Genomic DNA, 24,157 nt, shown 5'->3' on the forward strand with positions numbered 1-24,157 from the left:
AGTAGTTCAATTCCAGGCTGCAGCAAAGTCAGATTGTGCAGAAGAATCATCTGTTTCCTGTGGTCTTGTCCTGGTGCTCCTCTGAGACAAGGTCTTTACAGGGGATCTGTATCTGGGGCTCTAGTTGTCCTGGTCTCCGCTGTCTTTCAGGGATGTAGAGGTCCTTTCTAGGTGCTGATCCACCATCTGGTCTGGATACGTACTGGATCCGGGTGACTGCAGTGACCCTCTGATCTGGACACAGACTGGATCTGGTGGCCACGGTGACCTCGGAACAAGAGTGAAACAGACAAATATTAGCGTAGATGCCATTCTTCTAATGATGTAGCAAGTACATAGGTTGTTATGGGAAGTGTTTCCGGTTCCGGTTTACCTAATTAATGCAGCCTAAAAATCCTTTAACGGATTTGGATAATAAAAGCATATTAGTATGTTATGTGTATGCCAGGTTAAAGAGATGGGTCTTTAATCTAGATTTAAACTGCAAGAGTGTGTCTGCCTCCCGAACAATGTTAGGTAGGTTATTCCAGAGTTTGGGCGCCAAATAGGAAAAGGATCTGCCGCCTGCAGTTGATTTTGATATTCTAGGTATTATCAAATTGCCTGAGTTTTGAGAACGTAGCGGACGTAGAGGATTATAATGTAAAAGGAGCTCATTCAAATACTGAGGTGCTAAACCATTCAGGGCTTTATAAGTAATAAGCAATATTTTAAAATCTATGCAATGCTTGATAGGGAGCCAGTGCAGTGTTGACAGGACCGGGCTAATATGGTCATACTTCCTGGTTCTAGTAAGAACTCTTGCTGCTGCATTTTGGACTAGCTGTAGTTTGTTTACTAAGCGTGCAGAACAACCACCCAATAAAGCATTACAATAATCTAACCTTGAGGTCATAAATGCATGGATTAACATTTCTGCATTTGACATTGAGAGCATAGGCCGTAATTTAGATATATTTTTGAGATGGAAAAATGCAGTTTTACAAATGCTAGAAACGTGGCTTTCTAAGGAAAGATTGCGATCAAGTAGCACACCTAGGTTCCTAACTGATGATGAAGAATTGACAGAGCAACCATCAAGTCTTAGACAGTGTTCCAGGTTATTACAAGCAGAGTTTTTAGGTCCTATAATTAACACCTCTGTTTTTTCAGAATTTAGCAGTAAGAAATTACTCGTCATCCAGTTTTTTATATCGACTATGCAATCCATTAGTTTTTCAAATTGGTGTGTTTCACCGGGCTGCGAAGAAATATAGAGCTGAGTATCATCAGCATAACAGTGAAAGCTAACACCATGTTTCCTGATGATATCTCCCAAGGGTAACATATAAAGCGTGAAGAGTAGCGGCCCTAGTACTGAGCCTTGAGGTACTCCATACTGCACTTGTGATCGATAGGATACATCTTCATTCACTGCTACGAACTGATGGCGGTCAAATAAGTACGATTTAAACCATGCTAATGCACTTCCACTGATGCCAACAAAGTATTCAAGTCTATGCAAAAGAATGTTGTGGTCAATTGTGTCAAACGCAGCACTAAGATCCAATAAAACTAATAGAGAGATACACCCACGATCAGATGATAAGAGCAGATCATTTGTAACTCTAAGAAGAGCAGTCTCAGTACTATGATACGGTCTAAATCCTGACTGGAAATCCTCACATATACCATTTTTCTCTAAGAAGGAATATAATTGTGTGGATACCACCTTTTCTAGTATCTTGGACAGAAAAGGGAGATTCGAGATTGGTCTATAGTTAACTAGTTCTTTGGGGTCAAGTTGTGGTTTTTTGATGAGAGGCTTAATAACAGCCAGTTTGAAGGTTTTGGGGACATGTCCTAATGACAATGAGGAATTAATAATAGTCAGAAGAGGATCTATGACTTCTGGAAGCACCTCTTTCAGGAGCTTAGATGGTATAGGGTCTAACATACATGTTGTTGGTTTAGATGATTTAACAAGTTTATACAATTCTTCCTCTCCTATAGTAGAGAATGAGTGGAACTGTTCCTCAGGGGATCTATAGTGCACTGTCTGATGTAATACTTTAGCTGACGGCTGAATGGTTGCAATTTTATCTCTAATAGTATTGATTTTAGAAGTAAAGTAGTTCATAAAGTCATTACTGCTGTGGTGTTGGGAAATGTCAACACTTGTTGAGGCTTTATTTTTCGTTAATTTAGCCACTGTATTGAATAAGTACCTGGGGTTATGTTTGTTTTCTTCTAAAAGAGAAGAAAAGTAATCGGATCTAGCAGTTTTTAATGCTTTTCTGTAGGATATGTTACTTTCCCGCCAAGCAATACGAAATACCTCTAGTTTTGTTTTCCTCCAGCTGCGCTTCATTTTTCGGGCTGCTCTCTTTAGGGTGCGAGTATGCTCATTATACCATGGTGTCAAACTGTTTTCCTTAACCTTCCTTAAGCGTAAAGGAGCAACTTTATTTAAAGTGCTAGAAAAGAGAGAGTCCATAGTTTCTGTTACATCATCAAGTTGTTCTGAGGTTTTGGATATGCTAAGGAATTTGGATACATCAGGAAGATAACTTAAAAAGCAGTCTTTTGTGTTAGAAGTGATGGTTCTTCCATACTTGTAACAAGAAGTAGAATTTACAATTTTGGCTATATGAATTTTGCAAAGAACTAAATAATGATCTGAGATATCATCACTTGGCTGAATAATTTCAACACCATCAACATCAATTTCATGTGACAGTATTAAATCTAGAGTATGATTTCGACAATGAGTAGGTCCTGAAACGTGTTGTCTAACACCAATAGAGTTCAGAATGTCTATAAAAGCTGATCCCAATGCATTGTTTTCATTATCAACATGGATATTAAAATCACCAACTATTAAAACTTTATCTGCAGCCAGAACTAACTCGGATGTAAAATCACCAAACTCTTTAATAAAGTCTGTATGGTGCCCTGGTGGCCTGTATACAGTAGCCAGTACAAACATAACAGGGGATTTATCATTAACATTTGTTTCTTTGGATAATGTTATATGAAGCACCATTACTTCAAACGAGTTATACTTGAAGCCTGCCCTCTGAGAAATCCTGAAAACGTTGTTATAAATTGAAGCAACACCTCCACCTTTGCCTTTTAGACGTGGCTCATGTTTATAACAGTAATCTTGGGGGGTGGACTCATTTAAAATAATGTAATCATCAGGTTTTAGCCAGGTTTCTGTCAAACAGAGCACATCTATATTATGATCAGTGATCATATTATTTACAAAAAGTGTTTTCGTAGAAAGGGATCTGATATTTAATAAGCCAAGCTTTATCATTTGTTTATCCATATTGCTTCTGTTTTTTATTTGTTGAACCTCAATTAAATTGTTAATCTTAACTTGGTTTGGACGTTTTTTGTATTTTCTAGTTCGGGGAACAGACACAGTCTCTATAGTGTGATATCTAGGTGAAAAAGTCTCTATGTGCTGAGAATTAACTGACCTCTGTGACGGGAGGCAGCTAGCAGACGGTCGGTTTAGCCAGTCTGTCTGCTTCCTGACCTGGGCCCCAGTTAGTCAAGTATAAACACTAAGACTATTTGCCATATTTCTAGAGGGAAGAGTGGCGCCACCCCAGGAGGGATGAAGACCATCTCTTTTAAACAGGTCAGGTCTGCCCCAAAAGCTCGTCCAATTGTCTATGAAACCTATGTTATTCTGTGGGCACCACTTAGACATCCAGCCATTGAGTGATGACAATCTGCTATGCATCTCATCACCACGGTAAGCAGGGAGTGGACCAGAGCATATTACAGTGTCTGACATCGTGCTTGCAAGTTCACATACCTCTTTAATGTTATTTTTAGTGATCTCCGACTGGCGAAGTCGAACATCATTAGCGCCGGCATGAATAACAATCTTACTGTATTTACGTTTAGCATTAGCCAGCACTTTTAAATTTGCCAAGATGTCAGGCGCTTTGGCTCCCGGTAAACATTTGACTATGGTGGCTGGTGTCTCTATATTCACGTTCCATACAATAGAATCACCAATAACTAGAGCACTTTCATCAGGTTTCTCAGTGGGTGCATCACTGAGTGGGGAGAACCTGTTTAATGTTTTGATCGGAACAGAAGAGCGGTGTTTTGACCCACGACTACGCTGCCTCACCGTCACCCAGTTGCCCTGCTGCTGGGGCTCTGTTTCCGGAACCGAACAATGTACAGGAATCCCTGAGCTAGACGCATCCAAAGCCGTATCTAGAGCCCTAACATTCTTACTGTTCTCAATTAAAGTTTGGATGCGTGTCTCTAATTCTGAAATCTTCTCTGTCAGCCTAACTATTTCCCTGCATTTATCACATGTGAATCCCTCATCAGCGACAGAGATAGATAAACTGTACATGTGGCAAGAGGTGCAAGAAACAATGATAGGAGAAGCCATTACTCACCGTGCTTGATGAAAATTCTTACTGCGGTTGTTTGATGAACTTGTGAAAAACTGGAGCGAGGGAGAGGAGAAAAGAAAACAGCGATAGGTTCGAATGAAAACGCTAATGACAAGCTAACGAGTGCTAACGCTTTGCAGGTGTACTGCACTCACGTAAATAAAATAAAAGTGAACGATCAAAGTTAATCTGATAAGATTGATCGATAATATCAGAAATATGGTGTGAATTAAGTTATATTTTACCACTTGAAAAAACAGAGAGTGATAGTAAGATAAAGATTCTAGAGAAAAAAATAAAATAAAAACAGCTACACGGAGCTACAATTTGCTACAGAAGGCCAACAGGAAGTAGAGAAAACACTCAAGTAGAGAAAACACTCTACTGTTGAAAAGATGAAAGAATGCATACAGAAGTTCATTAAGAACATGTCCTGTATGAATTGACTGTGCACATTTTCTGCGTTCACCTGAATGGAAAGCAAAAAAAAGCAGCCAATTGCATTGTGAAATGTAATTGGCGTTCAAGGTTAGATGCATTTGTGAGTCTATACTGTATGTATTTATATGTGCTCTCTTACGTTGGAACTGATAATGATTGATGCAATGATGATACTCTTTTGGCAGTTTATTCTGGTTCAGTTTAGTCTTAACTTGACGTTCATTCATGGTTGTGACAAAAAATTATTATTCAAATTAGTGTTAAATTAAGTTAGTGTTCATTTTATTATAGATAAATACTGTATTTACACACAGATGTGCAGGAATGTATGTTATGCATATGTGCACACATTGTTTGCTTTTGCCTTTTCACACTAATGAACATGTAATGACTCGCCTGTGAAAACTGAGATGCTGTCTCATCTACCAGGTGTTGCGGTGCAGACGAGACAGGAGATCACATATATCTTTTTGTCTGCTTAGAGTTTCACTGTGCTTGAATATCTGCATATTAGTTTCTGCCTTTAACTGGAACGGGGACCATACCATAGGCTACACACTGGTTCAGACACACTTTTTTGTAGGCTATACTTTAAAATGGCATTAGTAAGAATCCTCGAATGGTGTGATGATCGCTGACAGTTGTCTGATACTGCAAACGTTCATTTGGATTCATTTTAGACTTTCTAACCATAGCAATTTTAAAGAAAGTGCATGTTAAATTGAAAGTGCAAAGCTTAATATACTGTGAAATGTGTTTAATTGTCTTTGAAGGAAAACCTAAACCTTCATTAAATCTTTAAGGTGCCTCTTCTTGTGACAGCAGCATTAGGTGTCATGTGTCCCAATGAGTGAGAGTGCATCGAACAGTTTGGCGTACCATCCAGAATGCTTTGTGATTGTTCCTTGAAGCATTGATGAAATTTGAATTGCTCATCTGAGAGGCTAGAATTGTTTTACTTCATGTAAGTTCTCTTCATGTAAGTGTTTTTTTTTGTTTGTTTGTTTGTTTTTTGCATTCATGACTTAAACAGAACTGTTTTTCTCTGAAAGACTTAAGCCGAATTCAAATCCTCCAGACAATTGTTCCAGCTCAAACTAATATTTTAATACTAATATCAGTTACTATTACACATGTGAGGTCACGTGGTGTTGCTATGACAATAGGGAGTCAGTTACTGGAGAGCAGCTGCACACCTGTACAGTAATTTGTTAAACCGCAAGGAAAGAAATTCAGAGACTAATAGAGATCAGAAGGGAAGCAAAATGCCAAAGAAAAGTGATACATCAAGAAAACTGGAAGATGGTGAGTTATGCATTTTTTTTTTTTTTAAATATGTAGCATAATTTTGTGGTTAATTCCAACAATGATGACCATTGTTTTAGTGATGAGTTGATTAAAAATCTGTAATCTGTTGTGTACTTAGAGAGGTACTTGTACATTTTTTATAGTGGGAATAGAAATTGATGGAGATGTGGAGAGTGCTGAAGGTAAGAAAAAAAGATTATGCTGAATTTATTCATTTAAACTTTTAAATTCGTTTTTAATTTAGTGGTGCTAAGGAAAACTTCTGTTTCTTCTAAGGAACATTTCTATTGCTCATAACCTAGAAAACACCAAGCAGCTGGAGTGGCACATTTTGAAGAGAGAAACCTCACTTTTATTTATTTATTTAGTTATTTTGTACAGTTCTGTTTACTTATCTGTGTTACTCAGCAAGAATGTCTCATTTCTATGCATGATATGCTTTTTGTAAAAATACAGTTGTGCCATCTTTTATTCAGAGGACAAGAAAGCAAAAGGCAGGGGTGCTAAAAAACCAGCAGCCGGTAAACGGGGCAAAGCAGCTGCCAGTGAGGATGGTGAGGATGAAGATGAGGATGATGAACCTCCAAGAGGTCGTCGAGCAGCCAATAAAAAGAAAGCAGCCCAGGCAGATGAGGAAGAAAGCGATGATGATATTCCACAGAGGAGATGTGCCGGGAACAGGAGAAGAGGAAAAGTACGCGAGAGTGGGCGAGATGGGGAAAATGAGAAGTCCGGCAGAAAAAACAAGAAAGGTGGGAACAAAAAGAAGGATGGTAAGGGGAAAGGAAAAGACAAGGAAAATGACAAAGACAGTGACAAAGATGAAAAGAAGAAAAAGAACAGTAGGTATGCTTACATGTGCACTGACTTCATTAACTGCTCGCGACACCTACACCAAGAGATCACTATATACAATATGTAACACAAAACTTTCCTGAAACTCCCATAATATCATAGGTCTACTTATACTTTCCTCTTATACAGTCCATACCCAAAGTTCTAGAGGAAAATGTCTAGTTTTCAGATCTAACTTACATATCATATTTCCATATTATTCATGAAAGTGGTTTGTTTTGTTCGAAAATATATGCTTACCTATCCCAGCCTTTCCCTATAACAGCAAGAGTATCGTTTTAACTATTTAAACCCATTGCATTTTTAATACTATGTCTCCCCATACACTCTAGACACAGACTTGTGCTTGTTAGAGTTCACTTAGTTTATCACCATTTCTCTTGGAAAAGGAGGAAAGAAAGAAATATAGAAAGAAATATATTTTTAATTCAACATTAAATGCACAGATACAGGGTTAGTATTATGGGACTAGGACACAATGAGGGGGACACTATAAGGCATAGATACACTAGAAATAAAAAAAACCAAATGAAAAAAAAACACAGTATTTCTGTATTGTTTTTCAATAAAAATCTATCTATCTATCTATCTATCTCTCTCTCTCTCTCTCTCTCTCTATATATATATATATATATATATATATATATACATATATATAATTTACATTTTGTTGTTTTAAGCCTAAATGTAACAAAAAATGATACACGTTTTTGTAAGAGATAATAACTAAATGTAATTAAAGAATGAAGCGCTCAATCGCCTCATGTTCTGTCTTAGTGGTGATGATTCTAAATCAGATGAAGAGGAGGAGTCCATGTCCGAAGGAGAAATGGCCAAACTGATGGAGGAGGTGGAAGAGAAGAAGAAACTGATAGCAAACATCAGGAACAAGCCCTGGCGAATGAGAAGACGACTTAAAGTCCTCAAGTACTGTGGAACCTTGTGCAGAAAATGTGATCAAAAAATGTTCAAATGAATCAGTAGAATTGAAGTTTTGTAGCTATGACTAAATCCACAATGCAGTATGTTTTTCTAAAACAACTGCTACTAAATGAATGTATGAAGAACACATTTTAATGACAACTACAGTTATAGCTGTAATAGCTGGTAAACATATGTTTTACACCATATCTGTTTCTATATTGTGTGTGTTTTGTTTTTTTACTATAATATTGTATTAATCAATCAGCTTCAACTTTGATCTCATCCTCACAATTCCATGTTCTCTTTGTCTATAGAGAGGCTCAGCAGTTTGTGGATAAATTTGAAGGTGCTTTGGGCAAAGGGAAAGGCAGGAAACTGTATGCCTACAAAGTAATGATGATGAAGGTAGGAATATGAAAATCTTCAATGTACCTTACATTTGTGGTTTTTGTTAAAGTAAGCATGACAATTACTGTTGCTGAAAATAAAATAATCCTAATTTGAAAGAGATCCAAGATAAATTAATCAGAATGGCATGGAGAGACTTTGTAGTGGACTCTTTTGAGTAGATCCTGTATGCAGTCACCTGGAACTTCCTACAGCAACATTTCAATGGGTTACAGTTTTCTATATGTGTGTGTGTGTGTGTGTGTGTATGCGTGCGCATGTTTGCTGTTGTACATGAATTATGCTGAATTATTGATCATGCCTTTTAATTAGATCTGGAAGAGAATTTTATCTACATTGCACAATATATTCTTGCTGTGTTCTCAACATCTCCACAGGCCTCTTCCCTTGTGTGTGGTGACATTGTTCTGGACCACCACGTCAACAATGCTCTCAAAATAAAACTGTTTGTCCACCTAAGTTCCAGTTCTCAAAATTGAATTCTGAAAAAGTTTGGACATTTACATGTAAAGAACAGAAGTTGTTCCATGAGGACTACAAATCTGCACTACCAACAATCATAGTACCAGATTTATAAATGTAGCGTCCCAGCGTCTCTAAAGGAGAGGCAATGATTTCTTAACTAGGCTATTTCTGATTTCATTTGAAATTCATCTGTACCTTCTACCTCTTGATATTTACAGTTCACCAATGTCCTCTGCTCTACTCATCCCTTCATCCATCCTCCTCTCCTCTTTTTATACTCTTCTATCTGCTCATCTCCTTCGTCTTCCTTCTTTTTTGCATATTCTGTCTTCCTCTTTATATACTCTCCCTTTTATCTGTAAAGCAATTGTGCCAAATATGTAAACAGTTAGGAAAACTGCATTTCTAGCTGTGTGTATAATTAACTGAGTTATCAGATTAGGGCCAACTGAAAATATTACATGTGCATTCGATAATATGACAAATTACAGTTTTGTGTGAGTGTGTGTGTTTAGACAAATCGTACATTACCAATAAAATATTTATTTTTGTTTTTATTATATTTTGTTGGCTGTAAAAACTAATATGAAAAGTGAAAGGTGTTTTAAGAAAATTTGTTTAGGACAGTTATGAAGTGTACTGTGTTGCAAATGTGTCAAACTGATTGAGAAAAACTGTAAAACACTATTTAAATACCTTAGCAACCTTATATTAACCGCCCACAGCTACCTAGCATCATGGTGGCAACATGTGCACATGAAAACTGCACTAACAGTGTCTTACTTGAAGCCTCCTAATCTTCCTTATATGCTTTGTAACTTATACAGAAATGGATAAAGTTTCAGAGAGATTTTGAAAATTTTAGGACATCTTGCATCCCATGGGAGCGGAAAATAAAGGAAGTTGAGAGTAAGTACCTGCGATTATTATTAATTTTTCTTCAGAGGAATGGTGCATATCAGATGTCTTATTGATTTATTTCACCAGTACTGAATTAGAAATTGAGCCATATTTATTTATTTGAATGTTCCTCATTCTGAGCCTTGGCAATTTTTCATTCATTTGCAGGTCATTTTGGCTCCTCAGTTGCTTCATACTTTATTTTCCTCCGTTGGATGTACGGCATGAACTTGGTTCTCTTCAGCTTGACCTTTGGCCTGGTTGTGATACCAGAGGTCAGTGTATAATCAGTTATGTTGTGCTGTACATACATACACTAATAACACAATTATGGCCTTTTGCTTTACAGTAAAGCAGTATCTTTCTACCTTATTTCTGTCCTTAAAGAAATATTTCACACAAAAATGAAAAACTGACTTAAAATTTGCTTACCTTTAAGTCATATATAGATGACTTTGTTTCTTCAGTGGAGCAGAACTGGAAACATTTAGCATTACATCACTTGCAGAAAAATCCTGATCCTCCTCAGTGAATGGGTGCCATCAAAATGAGAGTCCAAACAGCTGATAAAAACACCAGATGACAGTTAAATAACGTCTTGTGAAATAAAAAGCTGTTTTTGTAATAAAACGTGTTTGCTTCCTGCTAAAAGTCCTCTGTCCATAATATTGCTTTATCCGGTGTTTTTATCTTGTCTAAGGTTAGACCTTGATCCCAGTGGATGGACTGCAGAAAGCATCATTATGGTTTATGGAGTGCTATTTTGGCCAGAAGCAACAGTGTAAAGTTAAAACTCCTGAATAATGGATCTGATTCTTACAAACATGCAGATTTTCAGTTCACAAGATGTTAATTGATGGACTGGTGTCATGTGGATTACTTGTGGATTATTGTGATATTTTTATCAGCTTGAATTCTCATTCTGACGGTACCCATTCACTGCAGAGGATCCAGTGGTGAGCAAGTGATGTAAGGCTAAATTTCTCCTAATCTAGTTCTAATGAAAAAACGAATTCATCTACATTTTGGATGGCCTGAGGGTTGGTAAATTTTTAGCATCGATTTTTCATTTTCGAGTGAACTACTCATTTAACAACTGATTTGGAATTTTACACAAGGTTCTCATGGGGCTCCCATACGGGTCCATTCCTCGGAAAACTGTGCCGAGAGCTGAGCAAGCAACTGCTATGGACTATTCTGTTCTCACGGATTTCAATGTAAGACCATGATACATGTATTATACAGTAGGATTCAAAGACCTGAGACCACTAGTGAGGACATATATGTTCTGCATTTTACAATATAGCATTTCAGCATTCTACAACAATTTGAGTGAAAGCTGAATTAGAACAAAAATTAGAACATGCATTTCAGAATATTTTTGTATTTTATGTTGCCTTATTGACAGCAGTACACTGAAGAGAAAAAAAGGATATACTTTGGACTAAATGTTAAATTTCAATCTTAAAAATAAAGGTGCTTCAAAAGGTTCTTCAAGCGATGCCATTGTTACTTTTTTTATAATCTGAAGAACCTTCTTTCGCTACAAAGAACCTTTTGTGAAACAGAAAGGTTCTTCAGATGTTAAAGGTTCTATTTTGAACCATTTAGACAAAAAGGTTCTTCTATGGCATCGTGAAGCACCTTTATTTTTAAGAGTGTATCTGTAGTGTGAAAGAAGAAAAAGTTAAAAAAAAAAAAACAATTGTCAATGGTTAATTAATTTACTTAATTTAAATAAAGACTTTGAAACTTCTTTTTTTTTTACTTTGAAAGACCTTAAATTTTAATTAATTAATTTAAAATTATGTCATTAATAACTCACCCTCATGTCGTTCCAAACTCGTAAGACCTCCGTTCACAGTTTAAGATATTTTAGATTTAGTCCGAGAGCTCTCTGTCCCTCCATTGAAACTGTGTGTACGGTATACTGTCCATGTCCAGAAAGGTAAGAAAAACATCTTCAAAGAAGTCCATGTGACATCAGAGGGTCAGTTAGAATTTTTTGAAGCATCGAAAATACATTTTGGTCCAAAAATAGCAAAAACTGTGACTTTATTCATCATTGTCTTCTCTTCCGGGTCTGTTGTGAGATTTCAAAACACTGCAGTTTAGTGAAATCCGCTTCTCGAATGAATCGTTCGATGTAACCGGATCTTCTTGAACCAGTTCACCAAATCGAACTGAATCGATTAAAACGGTTTTCGTCTCCAATAAGCATTAATCCACAAATGACTTAAGCTGTTAACTTTTTTAATGTGGCTGACACTCCCTCTGAGTTCAAACAAACCAATATCCCGGAGTAATTCAATTACTCAAACAGTACACTGACTGAACTGCTGTGAAGAGAGAACTGAAGATGAACACCGAGCCGAGCCAGATAATGAACAAAAGACTGACTCGTTCACGAGTCAAGAACCGTTTCTGTCAGACGCGTCCGATTCGAGAACCGAGGAGCTGATGATACTGCGCATGTGTGATTCAGCGTGAAGCAGACTGACACACAGAGCGTCTGAACTGAACTGATTCTTTTGGTGATTGATTCTGAACTGATTCTGTGCTAGTGTTATGAGGGCGGGTAAACCGAAGGCTTGAATCAAGGGCAATCATCGCCAATGATGTCATTACGTCGAGGGCAAAAGAATCGGTGAACCATTTTCTTCAACCGGATTTTGAATCGAACTGTCTGGAACAACCAGTTCAAGGAAAAGAACCGAACTTCCCATCACTACTGGTGATCCGAAAACCGATGCAACCGGTTCTTGACTCGAGAACGAGTCAATCTTTAGTTCGTTATCTGGCTCAGCTCGTTGTTCATCTTCAGTTCTCTCTTCACAGCAGTTCAGTCAGTGTAGTGTTTGAGTAAATGAATTACTCCGGGATATTGGTTTGTTTTGTGGATTAATGCTTAATCACTAAAATGCAGTGTTTTGAAATCTCACAACAGACCCGGAAGAGAAGACAATGATGAATAAAGTTGTAGTTTTGTGCTATTTTTGGACCAAAATGTATTTTCGATGCTTAAAAAAATTCTAACTGACCCTCTGATGTCACATGGACTACTTTGATGATGTTTTTCTTACCTTTCTGGACATAGACAGTAGACCGTACACACAGTTTCAATGGAGGGACTGAGAGCTCTCGGACTAAATCTAAAATATCTTAAACTGTGTTCTGAAGATGAACGGAGGTCTTACAGGTTTGGAACGACATGAGAGTGAGTCATTAATGACATAATTTAGATTTTTGGGAGAACTAACCCTTTAATGTTTAATGTGATGTTATTTCAATAGTACGCATAAAATATGCAGCATATATTGTGATAACACGAAATGAATTTTGTTATATAAAAATGTTTTGCATCATTTATTTTACATTTTCTGTTTATTTCCTGGTTTAAATTAAATTTTAAACCCCATAAAAAGAGTCTCAGATTTTTGAGCCCTCTGTTCATATTTTCCTTGAAAAATGTTTGATGAACTTAAAGAATTCCAGAGTGTCTTTCAAATTTCTTATTATCATATTATAAAAGTATGGTTATCTATAACACTCTCTGATGTTTTCTTTTTGACAGGGTTACTGCAAGTACTCAGTACTTTTCTATGGCTACTATAATAACCAGAGAACCATTGGCTTACTGAAGTTTCGTCTCCCTCTGTCTTACCTGCTGGTGGGCATTGGGACCTTCGGGTATAGCCTCATGGTTGTGATCAGAACGTGAGTCCCTCTTTCATTCATTGCTAGCAATCGTTGTAGCAATGACATGAAATGTTCTTGAGAAGTAAATTTGACAGTGAATATCTGCATTTACCCATAAGTGTTTTTTAAAGAGAATAATTCTTATTAGTTCTTACTGGATGACAAAAGGTTGTACTGGTACAATGCAGTGTTTTGCCTTACATCTAAGATGGTAAAAAGATGAATTGTGTTGTCATATTAGACAGCTTTGCAGAAAGAAAATTCCCTGTGACCTAAAGGTGAAGTGGCACTAGTGAAATTTTAATAATAATAATAATAATAATTAATTCCCTAAACACTTCTACTAGTCCTAATATCTGAGCCTAACTTTCAGTTATTGTTTAAATGCATACATTTTTATGAACTGCAAAAAAGTTTGTTCTGATTGTAGATTCCAGACATGATGTTTATATTTATATCTCTAATCTGAATTTCATGTTCGCCACATGCATTTGAAACCAAATTTCTGCACATTCAAAAAGTGACATTTACTTTAACAGGAATACACATATAAGTCTTGTCAGAGAAATATGAAGACATTTAATTGTGAGATTTAAAGTTACGGTTACAAAAAAATATAGTCAGTATTGTTAGTCACAGTCATGAGAAATACAGTCACAAAATCGATTCAGTTTGAAGTTAGAATTATGAAAAAATAAAGACATTTGTGAGATATAAATTTATTAGCCCAAAATATTAGCCTTAAGTCCATTTCTCCACTTAATAAGGAATCAAAGGTTTGCATGCCAAAAACCAAACTCATGACATTAGTCAAGGTTGAGATGTTGCTCAAATATTGAATTTAAAACATAAAACATTTAATCATTTTTGCCATCAAAAAAGATAAAATCTTTTGACTGCAATTGGAAATTGCGCTTCTGTTATCCTGCCGGCGAGAATGGATTCTCTACAAGTGTTGAGTAAAGTCCACTCTCGCTGTTAGGATGGCTAAAAACGCAGATGTGGGGGGAGGGGACGGAGAAGACAATGAGTTCACCTTTGCCTGGAAGATGTTCACCAGCTGGGATTATCTTATTGGGAACGCTGAGACAGCCGACAATAAATACGCCTCCATCACCACCAGCTTCAAAGTATGTGACTGTGTGTATATGTGGAATTGTTTGGGTAGGTGTTGATGTGTGTGAGTTTGCTGACCACTGCAGTTTTTGTTTCATGGTCTGGTTGTCCCTTCAGAAACCTGAGGAAGTCACTTTTCTGTTAGACCACATTTCGGCCACTGGTTTGATAAATCCTCTGGCCGGATCACTTGATATGGTTTATAGAAATGTTCAGACATGAACTGTAGCTCCAAAATTCTCATTCATGAGTTTTTCTCTGTTTGGAAACTCTAATGCTTTCTGCAGGAGTCCATTGTGGATGAGCAGGAGAACCAAAAGGATGAGAACATTCATCTAAGGAGATTCTTACGTGTCCTAGCCAACTTTCTCATCACCTGTACACTGGGAGGAAGTGGCTATCTCATTTACTTTGTGGTCAAACGTTCCCAAGAGTTTGCCAACATGGACAACCTCTCTTGGTATGAGAAGAATGAGGTAAATATAAACACAAGAACCCATTTAACATTTTGTAACAAGATGGATGGATGGATTGATGGATAGATAGAAGCCCAGTTATGTTATAAAAATGCCATCGTCTCTCAGCTTGAGATCATCATGTCTCTTCTTGGACTGGTGGGTCCAATGCTCTTTGAGACCATCGCTGAACTGGAGGAATACCATCCACGTATAGCTCTCAAGTGGCAGCTGGGGCGTATATTTGCACTCTTCCTTGGGAACCTCTACACATTTTTGCTTGCTCTGTTCGATGAGGTCAATTCGAAAGTAAGTTCTTTGATGATAGCAGTGCTAACTTTCTTTTTTTATTTGGGAATCAGCCATTTGTAATTAAAAATATATATATATTTTTTGCCTTAAGCTTGAAGAGGAGGATTCTATAAAAAACGCCAGCCTTTGGTTCGTGAAGGAGTATTACGCCAACTACTCAGCTAACAACCCAAATGACACGGGCACCCCGCCACCTATTGACCCGGCTGATATCATCAGGGGTCCTTGCTGGGAAACGACAGTTGGAATAGTAACGTGCCTCTAGCATCTCCAACAAAAATATATATTAGATATACTGTATATAGATATAAATATATAGAATGTATTGTTTAATTGATAAGATCTAAACCTTTGTTTGCACGTTTGGTTAAAATCAAACCATTTACCTCAAACCATTCACACTCTACCATTAGGAGTTTGTGAAGCTGACCATATCAGATATACAAGTGACTTATCTGACCATCCTCATCGGCGACTTCCTGAGAGCGTTTATTGTGCGTTTCCTGAACTACTGCTGGTGCTGGGATCTGGAAGCTGGCTGGGTGAGTCCAATATTCTCTATAAGCTCATCACCAATAAACTAAACTGTGGACATTTAAGGTTTTGATAACTAACAGCGTTTTTCATTCTCAGCCCTCCTATGGTGAATTTGACATAAGCGGCAATGTGCTTGGTTTGGTGTTTAACCAAGGAATGATCTGGTAGGAACAAATGCGCAAACAACACAACATAAATAAAATACAAGCAAAAGCATCAGTGAAAACAGGGAAAACTTTATGTACAGCTGACATTTTTTGTACTATGCACATGATGTTGCTAGTACCTGAAAAAGCCTGCAGAAATCACACTTGTCTCTTTGAGATAAAGTGACAGATTTACTGACAGCTTGAACTAGCGCAAACCTTTCTACATTAAAAAGCTACTCTTGGGATTTACTAAAACACGCAGTGGCTTTGACAGTTATTTTTGCAGCTGACCTTATTACCAGTGTTGGGAAGGTTACTTTGGAAATGTAATAGGTTACAGATTACAAGTTACCCTGTTTAAAATGTAATAGTAGTGTAACTTTTTCAATTACTTTATTAAAGTAATGTAACTAATTACTTTTGAGTACTTTTTGATTACTTTCTAAATTTGTGAAAATTAAAGAATAATAAATAAAAGCATATACATCAACTTAAATACAGTTATCTAATAAGCATGTGACGTATTCTGTGTAATAAACCCCTGAAATATTGGTGTTTTTTTGAAACTGCTGTCTCTGTATATGATGATAGTTTTCTCAAAATAAGTAAAATGCTCATTAAGTGACACAAAGCAGTTCTAGAAATTATGTTTATGTGCTCGTGTACTCCTATATTGTGGCAGCAGGGGTTGAAAACACTGCGAGCTTCAGTAGGCCTATGTGTAGTAAATCAAACCATGTCTTTGCCATTAATTTACAGGAGGGGCAGACTGGGAAAAAAATTCAGACTGGAAAATCCAAACTCACACAAACAAATTCATGGACAAAACTATTTTTTTGTATGGACCTGACATAAAAAAGGTTTAAATCTTTAATTTGGGGACATGCCAAATAATTAAAAGTTCTCTCCTGAACTGCACCTTTATTTCCATTTTCCTCTTCAGTCTCTTTATTTTGCTCTGTTATCCATCTCTCTCATGACTTTAATACTCAAGATTGAACAAAACTATACTTTACAATACAATACTCTACAATACTACAATTACTTTATAGAAATATCCTAATACTGTACACGAGTCATGTTTTCCCTTACAAAAAATTACCATGCTTTTATTAGCCTATATAAAAGTAAAATAACCTTGTTTTTTTTGCAAATGGATTTGTATTTATTTTTAAATAAATACATTTGTAAAATAATTTTACATTTTTGGTTATCACAGTTAAACAATAGTAGGCTAACCATTTTCTCTGGATTTATAGTTAAATATTAAAATGTTAATTTTCGTAAGGGTTGTGTTGTTGTCTGTCGTAGCTCCCCCTAAACCTATAAAAAAAATCTGATTTTTTTTTCAGCTAAATTACTACTGTAACATTACAACAGATAATAATGATGTCCTTTATAAAGTATTTTGAGTGATGACTGATGAGCAACGTGCTGCTGCTTGATTAAATAAATAAAAAAACAAAGACAAAAAAGCATCTTTACAGATGAAACTGACCTGAAACCCTGAACAGTAGTTCTGCTTCTCTGCTCCAGCAGTTCTCGTTCTCTCGTTCTCTCTCTCTCTCTCTCTCTCTCTCTCTCTCTAGTACATTCGGCAGGCAATTATACAATAATGATATTAAATAGTGGGGCAAAATCGTCTGCCAGGCCACCGGGAATTGTCCCGTTTCTCCCGGTGTCCAGTCCGCGCCTGATTTCCACAGAAACGCAGAATGTGCAAGTCATATATTGCATTTTTGGGGCTTTATATTCACAGACACTAGTCGATGTCATGTTTTGATTCAAGTGTACTGACCTACTTTTGATTTAGTCATCCAAAATGTGGCATATTCCGTCCGCGTTAGGCATTCCGTTTTTATGACTGGATTCTACGAACCAGACTGTGTTTCCGCATCCCGGAAATTATTAGGGCGGTATGTCTCAGAATAGTCAGTGCAATTTGGGAAATAAATCAGTTAAATCTGTATGTGGATGTGTGTAAATATTCAAATGTAATCCCCTTTGTAATCGTAAAAAATTTCATAAGTAACTGTAATTTAATTACTCATTTTTTCTTAGTAACTGTAACTAATTACAGTTACAATAATTTTGTAATTAAATTACGTAACGCCGTTACATGTAACTAGTTACTCCCCAACACTGCTTATTACATATGCAGTTGTAAAAGTTTCCCTTTCGGACACAGCGTATATTGGAGGAAAGTATTTGAATACATAATGCAACATGATTTACTAAGCTTTTTGATGGTCAATTAATTTGCACCATCATTCAATTTCCAAAACACAATTTCTTTGCACTTGACATGGCTGCAGTAGATTGATAGATTGCATTTGTCATTATGGAAATGAGCTGGCTGTGTTTGTGTTCTTTGCCCTGTTTAGTAAATCTGGCCCCTAGGCTCTGTGAACAGCAAATATAAGACTTAGGCCCAATCCCAATTCTACCCCTTAGCCCTTCCCCTTTTTCGATTCTCTTTTGGTTGGAGGGGTAGGGGTAAGGGGAAGGGCCAGATTTTTGGGGACCACACTTCAAACGAAGGGGTATGAATTATCTCGGAAACATGGCTGCTACAGTGAACAAAAAGACACATAAATGTAAGTTTTTTTGGCATAAATAAAGATTTTAATGAAAAGTAATCATTTGTTTTATGTTACATTCAATTGGGAGTTCATATTAACGGTCATGTTACTCAAAGAAATCTTTGCAAAAAATCGCTAATATTTGCTATATGATACCACCACAGCATATGTCTTATCAGGGCGATAACTGCCGTAGACACTGATGGGGCTAATCCCCCCAATAATTAGAAATCGCTAAACCATTTTCTCAAATATTGCCTATTCGAGAAAGAGAAAGAGATAGAGAGAGAAAGGGAAATGGAAATTGCGTGTATTCACGTCTGTATGTTTGTCTTTTTAGAGTGAGTTTACTTAAAAACAGCGATTGTATCCTCTTGTCGCTGGAAAATATAATGTAGCGATTCAGTATTTAAACTGTATTTAATAAAAGTCGTGGGGCAGCGTTGACAAGTTTATTTTCTCCTGGATGTGTGAGCTGTGCGATTTCTGATATGTGTGTTTGTCAGTTAGCAGCTCATTAATACAGAACGATAATTAAAGGCTCTAATGCACACCAGTATATGTGTGTATTTTAAGAGCTAGACGACGAATGATGGCGTGTGACGGCATAGTAGTGGTGTCCCAATCCTTAGGGGAATATTTTCTTCCCTACCCCTTGACACTCTGTTTCAAGGGACAAGGGGAAGGGGTGTTGCGGGGGGGTAGGGGTGGGGGAAGGGGTATAAAATTGAATTGGGATTGGGCCTTAATTACTAGGGGTATGCAATGAAGCCAATAAATCTATCTGTATGTGTACCACTGGCAAAATTATTTGTATCTGTATTTGGATAAAATCAAATGTGGGCTGGGCTTAAACAAGAAGTTTGTCTAAACTGCATGAAAAGCCCATTTTAAATTTAATTTTGTTCCCTTCATAGCTTATGTATATACAAATGTGCTTTTACATCCTCAGACTCAGAACAATTAATTTCTACGGTTATACTATTAACACCAAAAATAATCTGTGAAACGTGATTAATCAATGGACAAAACCTTAATACAAGTAATAGTTGTTATGCAAGTGCCTTTTTTAATAAACTTAAAGTTTATTTAACAGAACATTAGACATTACACAGCTTTGTGTTAGTTACATTAAATTGTATTGTATGTTGTTAACTGATTTTCAGATTAATTTAGCATCATTAAGACATTAACAATAGTCAGTTATTAATAGCTTTAATAAAATTTAGAATTTTCAAGTTTAATCAAGAATGTGAACAGCTTTTACAAATAAGAATCTTGTAATAACAGCATTTTTGACAATTGCACCTAAAGCCTAGCAAAAGTTATCAAAACGGCTGATCTAATTTACATATATCAGTATAGTGATCCTAAAATGCAATGTCAATAAAATTGTTTATCTAATGGAACATGTTATTCCAATTTTCTGTTTTCCCATGTATCGATAAAGATCAATATAATACTATTGTTGAATATTGACAATGTGTTAGCTTAGCAACCTCCTAGCATCAGACTGTTGGAATTTTCTCGCATGTTCTGTGACAAACACTATTTGTGTGGCACATTTGAACATAAGGAGAGTTTCTCTCTATGGTGATTTTTTCAGTTCACAAGGTTTAATCTAGATTGTAACAGCACACCAGGTTCAAGAACAGGGCCACTATGAAGGCTTTGAATACATACCAAACATAGCAAAACAAGAATTAGCCACTGTAGTCGTGTGTACCTGTAGATATCAAGCTGTTTGTCTGTGTTTGTCAGGATGGGGGCATTCTATGCTCCTGGTTTGCTGGGCATCAATGTACTGCGGCTCCTGACCTCCATGTACTATCAGTGCTGGGCTGTAATGGCCTGTAATGTCCCACATGAGCGAGTCTTTAAAGCTTCCAAATCCAATAACTTCTACATGGGCCTGTTACTGCTCATCCTCTTCCTGAGTCTCCTGCCTGTGGTTTACACCATCATGTCTCTGCCGCCCTCTTTTGACTGTGGACCCTTCAGGTATCCCTACACAAACAAGCTCAAATATGCACGGAATAAAATTAATTATTTTTATAATAAAATTTACTAATTTTGCTCATTTTGACATGTCCTGTTTACCACAGTGGGAAAGAAAGAATGTTTGACGTCATTATGGAGACCATTGATCTAGATCTACCTGCGTTTATGGGGACGCTCTTCGGCTACGTAGCAAACCCTGGACTCATTATAGCAGCAGTTCTTCTCATGGTGTATGTGAATTAATAAAGTTTTCAACATCACATACTACAAGCAAAATCCCTTACGTTTTTGTTTTGTATTCCTTAGTCTGGCCATTTACTACCTGAATTCTGTGTCAGAGGCCTATCAGAACGCCAACATGGAGCTAAAAAAGAAAATGCAGTTGGTCAGTATTCTTTGTGTTCAGGTGCACAACAATGCAAACCAAGTTTTGTTAGATGGCAGGAATTTGTTTAGCCAGTGTGTGCCTCTAACATTAATTTCTAGGCAAGAGATGAGGAGAAGAACAGACGGAACAACAAAGACAGCACTAACCAGGTGATGAAGGACCTGGAGGATCTACTTCCAAAGCACTCTCGTTCACCCCCTTCTCCTTCAGAGAATAGAGCAGGTATGCATTGAATAGAATGTTGTTACTGACCAGTCCTACCTAGATAAACCGTTGCTGTTACCGTACAAAAGTTTTAAATTGTGATAATAATAATAATAAATATGTTCCTTGAGCATCAAATCAGCATATTCAAATGATTTCTGAAAGATCATGTGACACTGAAGACTGGAGTAACAGCTCCCTGAAAATTCTGCTTTGCTATCATGGGAATAAATTGCATTTGAAAATATATTCAAATTGAAAACATCTATTTTTAATAAACCCCTGTTATAAATTGTTATAATGCTTCACAATAATACAGTTTTTACTGTATTTTTAGTGTAGTGAATGCAGCTTTGGTGAGCATAAGGGAAAACATTTCTAAAATCTTACAGAAAACAAACTTTTGAACGGTAGAGCAATTCTATGGAAGTTGCATGTAATTGAATAATAATAATAATAATAAAACAATGTATATATATATATATATAGTACAGACCAAAAGTTTGGACACACCTTCTCATTCAAAGAGTTTTCTTTATTTTCATGACTATGAAAATTGTAGATTCACACTGAAGGCATCAAAACTATGAATTAACACATGTGGAATTATATACATAACAAAAAAGTGTGAAACAACTGAAAATATGTCATATTCTAGGTTCTTCAAAGTAGCCACCTTTTGCTTTGATTACTGCTTTGCACACTCTTGGCATTCTCTTGATGAGCTTCAAGAGGTAGTCACCTGAAATGGTCTTCCAACAGTCTTGAAGGAGTTCCCCGAGAGATGCTTAGCACTTGTTGGCCCTTTTGCCTTCTGTCTGCGGTCCAGCTCACCCCTAAACCATCTCGATTGGGTTCAGGTCCGGTGACTGTGGAGGCCAGGTCATCTGGCGCAGCACCCCATCACTCTCCTTCTTGGTCAAATAGCCCTTGATGCCTTCAGTGTGACTCTACAATTTTCATAGTCATGAAAATAAAGAAAACTCTTTGAATGAGAAGGTGTGTCCAAACTTTTGGTCTTTACTGTATATATATATATATACATATACATTATATATATATATATATATATATATATATATATATATATATAAAATAGGTAAATCTTGAGAATCGGATGCTTTAGATTAAACTCTCACTCTTCATTCCATTTTGTTTCTTTCTGCCTAAGAAAAAAAACATGACCAGGGTGGAAAATCTCCAAAAGTGAAACCAGGCACAGCTGGAGGTGGTGTGCATCTGCAGAAAGATGTGTCACTCGCGTCAGCTAATCCTAGTGCCCGGGGGCCTGTGACTCGAGCGCCAGGCCCCAGGGGACCTGGACCTCTACCTGGTCAACCAGGGCCAGGCAGGGGTCAAGGGCCACCCCCTAGACGGCAGTAATGTGTGATCTATTCATTATCGTGTGCTCTGCTGGTCTACACACTGTAAAATGAATATAAGCATTGGTTGTTTTATTAAAGAAATTCATATTTAATTGTATAATTTGCTGCAGGACACTTCTGCAGAAATCTGGAAATCTGGAAATATCATATTAATTATCATACATTTCCATACAGTAAATTGATTATATCATATGCATACAGTGGCCCCAAAAAGAATTTGGTCATTTAGTCACATCTAAAAATGATTTCATTAAATTGAAATCATTTTTCAGTGACTTTGAACCACCTGAGTGATTTTCAAGATGATATTCGGGTTACGTTCATCATATTACCTATCAACATCTTCTACTGACATTGGACACCCAAAAAGTGTCCAAATACTTTGTGTCTTCATTTTGAACAGTATATTAGTTGTTTTAGCATTTAAAGAAAAATTGTGAAATGTTTTGCTTGAAAAGTGTGCTCTTGAATTTTTCTTTGAAAATAAATGACTTGCTTTGGTATTTTGTTTAAAGGGGTCATATTATGCTCTTTTACAAAGTCTTGATTTTGTTTTGGGCTTAAATGAATGGCTTGAATTGTTCCTGTATCAAATTATGGCCTGCCTTCTGAAATACGAAATGTGTTGTGATTGGTTGGCTGGGCCAGTGTGTGTTGTGATTGGCAGCACTTGGCGCCTGGTCGGGAAATGTCATGCCCTTTACCATAGCAGCCTGTGAGCTTCAGTGTTTGCGTCAAAATCAAATCAATTTGACCATGATTTAAACTCGGATGATTGTAACCACTCTAAGTGTGTCTGCCTTTGGAGGCGTGTCTCCAACATAGTGATAACACTCGTTGTCTTCTCTAGTGCAGCTCAACCAGGTCTCGTCCCATTCGTCGATATTTGTAATATCAGAAAATCCCAGAAAATATGCGTTGTAGTCCAAACGAGTCGTTCGTTGTAGTTTTTGAAAATTGATTTTTGCTAAATAAAATAGCTCCTTTTGAAGTGGACTTATGCTAAAACAGCAACATAACAGACTAACTAAAGTTGAAAAAGTGAAAAAGCATAATAGGACCCTTTTAATGCAGTTACATTCATTTTTTTTTAATTGTGTCTTAAGTGTCTAATTCATGCAAATTATACCGGTACATATATCCGCTTTATTATTGAACTACAGTTACAGTACATTTGTTGTCTATTCTGTTTTGTGTTTTGCAATAAATCCAAAATCTAAGACATTTTTTTGTCATTTCCTTACTTTAGTGACAGTTGAGCATTGTGTGAGCATTGTAACATTTAAATTGTTAACGATCACAAAGATACATTAGTAATCACTCAACAAGTGCCCAAACTGGTTCTGAACATTTCTGTATTTAACTTTTGTGTTAAGGCATGACCCAGTTATACAGCTTTTCTTTTTCAAACCTCATGATTTAGAGTTTGTCCTGTCACCTAAAAATGACCCCACGGCTTTGCCTTAATGTCTGCAGTAGTCGGGAGCAGTAGATTGACCATGAATGAAAAGTCAATCACAAATTGTCATCATTTCCTCACTCTCATGTCATTCCAGTGATTTTTTTTCATCTGTGGAAAAACTATGAATAATAAATAATGATAGAATTTTCGGATT

The 24,157-nt window shown here is 36.7% G+C and overlaps 1 protein-coding gene across 1 annotated transcript; it reads left to right on the forward strand.

Annotated features, from left to right (window-relative positions):
- The first annotated feature begins 6,637 nt into the window (after positions 1–6,637).
- Positions 6,638–22,795, forward strand: tmc2a (transmembrane channel-like 2a). Its single transcript, XM_059541073.1, has 18 exons — positions 6,638–7,007; positions 7,794–7,943; positions 8,255–8,345; positions 9,641–9,722; positions 9,882–9,988; positions 10,832–10,930; positions 13,288–13,430; positions 14,395–14,542; positions 14,816–15,004; positions 15,113–15,292; positions 15,387–15,545; positions 15,709–15,837; positions 15,929–15,996; positions 20,325–20,564; positions 20,669–20,794; positions 20,871–20,949; positions 21,051–21,174; positions 22,328–22,795. The coding sequence occupies exons 2-18, from the start codon at positions 7,831–7,833 to the stop codon at positions 22,537–22,539; spliced, it is 2,289 nt and encodes a 762-aa protein (XP_059397056.1). The 5' UTR covers positions 6,638–7,007; positions 7,794–7,830; the 3' UTR covers positions 22,540–22,795.
- The last annotated feature ends 1,362 nt before the right edge of the window (positions 22,796–24,157 follow it).

This window comes from Carassius carassius, chromosome 4 (genome assembly GCF_963082965.1).
Source record: "Carassius carassius chromosome 4, fCarCar2.1, whole genome shotgun sequence".
In the NCBI taxonomy this organism is placed as follows: Eukaryota; Metazoa; Chordata; class Actinopteri; order Cypriniformes; family Cyprinidae; genus Carassius; species Carassius carassius.

Excerpts from the sequence above, each read along its gene's own strand:
- tmc2a (XM_059541073.1), top strand. The coding sequence starts at position 7,831 with ATGTCCGAAGGAGAAATGGCCAAACTGATGGAGGAGGTGGAAGAGAAG. Across the intron at positions 13,431-14,394 it reads CTCATGGTTGTGATCAGAAC|GATGGCTAAAAACGCAGATG; the intron begins GTGAGTCCCTCT and ends TCTCGCTGTTAG. Across the intron at positions 14,543-14,815 it reads CCATCACCACCAGCTTCAAA|GAGTCCATTGTGGATGAGCA; the intron begins GTATGTGACTGT and ends TGCTTTCTGCAG.